The sequence below is a fragment of the Pterocles gutturalis genome, unplaced genomic scaffold (assembly GCF_000699245.1).
Source record: "Pterocles gutturalis isolate BGI_N339 unplaced genomic scaffold, ASM69924v1 scaffold14029, whole genome shotgun sequence".
Lineage (NCBI taxonomy): Eukaryota > Metazoa > Chordata > Aves > Pterocliformes > Pteroclidae > Pterocles > Pterocles gutturalis.
In genome coordinates, this window is record NW_010128398.1 from 10073 (window position 1) to 12656 (window position 2584).

The 2584-nt window shown below is 47.9% G+C and overlaps 1 protein-coding gene across 1 annotated transcript in view; it reads left to right on the forward strand.

The window, feature by feature from the left end:
• Positions 1–229: 229 nt before the first annotated feature.
• Positions 230–2584, forward strand: part of NAA60 (N(alpha)-acetyltransferase 60, NatF catalytic subunit) — a 6670-nt gene continuing 4315 nt past the window's right edge. Inside the window, exons 1-2 of the mRNA XM_010079613.1 lie at positions 230–348; positions 1867–1996. Of these exons, the coding sequence (XP_010077915.1) occupies positions 239–348; positions 1867–1996 (240 nt within the window). The 5' untranslated portion in view covers positions 230–238. The remainder of the gene's footprint in view (positions 349–1866; positions 1997–2584) is intronic.

Sequence of the window (2584 nt, forward strand, 5' to 3'; positions counted from 1 at the left end):
TGGGTCAGGCTGAGAAGTGATCTGTGCTCATCCTCTGGGCAACAGGGCTTCGAGTCGCTTCTCCGGTTCATGTTGCCATGTTTTGTTTCATCTCTCTTGAAAACTCATTCTGCTTGGAAGAACAATTTTATTGATATCGAGAACCTCCTGCTGCTGTTGCGGAGGTGCCTGACTGGAGCCGAGATGCAGAACCTGTGCTTCATCGTTCCTAATGTGCTTTATTTTCTTGCAGGCGTGAATGACAGAGGACGTGCCCCCGACTGCACTTACCGACGTAAACCTGCGTCTTCTCTGCCACGATGACATAGACACAGTGAAACAGCTCTGTGGCGACTGGTTCCCAATAGAGTATGTTACCAGTTTGGGGTGTGAGATGTCAGGGATCTAGAAACGAATCATATGAACCTGTGCTGGTCCAGTTCAGAGCTGACACCAGAGGCTCTGCGGCCATCTGGACCGTTGCTAAGATAACAGTGGGTTCTGAATCTTTTTTGCACTGTGGTGGTGTTCCTGTTCAGGACCCTTTGCTGCCTCTCCTGCAGGGTCTTAAAGTCATTGGAAAGTTCCTGTGTGCAGATTTTGGCAGAAAAATGGGCTTTGTAATTAATTGGGTGGATCAATTTCTTGGGAAAGACTGTGTGAGATGGGGAAAGGAGCACACGTCCAGGAAAAAGAGCATCCCTGTGCTTGTGAAAGCAAGCTGTGTTCTGGAGCACGTGCTGAGAAAGCACCTTCAGAGCTGAGCCAAACCGATGTGGAGCAACTGTTCCTTCTGAATGTCCCAGGGAGACTGAACAGTACCTGCCTGTGTACTCAGGGTCACTGTTGCTCCCAAAGCTCTGGCTGAAAGCTGATCTCAGTCTGTCCCAGGGCAGTTCCCCAGGCCCCGGTTTGGTAAATGCTTGTGTCTGCACAAGGACGGGAATAAGGAGCGTTTCTGGGGAGCGGTGATAGCTTTCTGGCTTAAAGCATCCCGGAAAACTACAGCTGTAAAATTTGGGGATTTTTTTTTCTTTAGCTTTGTTGAGAAGGTTTATAGAGGATTTTAGCAGATTATAATTAAGATTGCATAAAATATAACAAACCAGCAAAAGCATTCATAATATTTTGAATTTGTAGATTTCTTTTAAACACAAGGCATGCTGAACTCTCACTTTGAAATAAATCAGTGTACGCTTGTTTCCCTTTAGTAGCTGCAGTAGCTGCCAGAAGGAGGGGAGAGCTGGAGGCTGGTTATGTGATTTTTTTTTTTTTTTTTTTTTTTTTTGTACCAACATGCAGTATTTTTTCACATGTGTATCGAATTAATGAGATACTTACGCTTGTAGATGAGGGCAGATGGATCTTGTATTTAAAAATAACTTGCTAAAGATGGAAGTGAGAGCTCTGGGCAATGAATGTAAAATGAAAACATGATTGTCTTAGCAAGGCAGGAGGCCATTATGTGAACGAGCAGCCTGCATTGCTGCTTAGATGCAGCTGAAAGAAACCATGCTACCAAATGGGGTACAGCAGCTGTGTGGTGTTCACTGGTACCGTGAAGCAGTTAAGACAGGAAGGTTGAATAACTTCCTAACCCAGATCTCATGTCATGACCCAAATTAGTAGCATAGAAAGAGTTTTAGATTGACATACGGCTGAGCTACTTGTCTATGTGTCTTTGCAGAAGACAGCCCTCTCAGTAGTACAGCTTCCCTCCCGTAGGCTTGTGTAAAACACATTGGCCTGCAGTTCCAGTGCTGGACATTTAAAGATGCTGCTGCCCTTTGCCAGTTGAGCAGCATCTCGGCACAGCATTGGTTGCGGTGGTGGCTGCTCCCATGGGCTCTGCATCCCCAGACATTCCTGTTTGTTCTTCCTCCCCAGGTACCCTGACTCATGGTACCGAGATATCACTTCCAACAAGAAGTTCTTTTCCCTCGCAGCCACATACAGAGGCTCCATCGTGGGAATGATAGTGGCAGAGATCAAGAGCAGGACAAAGGTGCATAAAGAGGTATGCTGCTAAACTCTGCTTCTGGCCGCGGTTAACTGCGATCGAACCTGTTTGGGGTATTTTTTCCTCCCTCCATCCAGACATAAGGGCGATCCTGAGCTAATATAAGAAAGCAAGAGCATTTCCAGCTCATGGAGCATGGGTGGTGTGATGTGTCTGAGCATGTGGGCAGCCTGGTACCACACAGTCTCTTCCTGCTGGGGCTGGGCAGCTGGGGCCTGATGGGAGGCTTGCAGCCTGATGTGCTGTGCAGAGATTAGATTGTGCAGGCACAATCCAAAAGCGACTGCGTAGCAGGCCGTTAACTCCTGCCTGGCTGTTTTCAGTGTGCCTGGGCATCGCTGGTGATGGAGGGAGCGAACCTCTTCCTTACGTAAGGCTTGAACTTCCTGAGCTCTGCTGGGCGAGTCTCTCCTGTGACTTCTCACAGAAACTCCTTCATTTACACGGTCACTGTCTCGAGCACAAAGCAGAGGTAACAATCTGCAGAAAGCTCAGGCGTCAGGGACAGCAGAGCTTGGAGGCCAGGAGAGACAACAGGACACAGCAGAGAGGTGACAAAGAGATGGGCACTGAAGGCAGTATGGG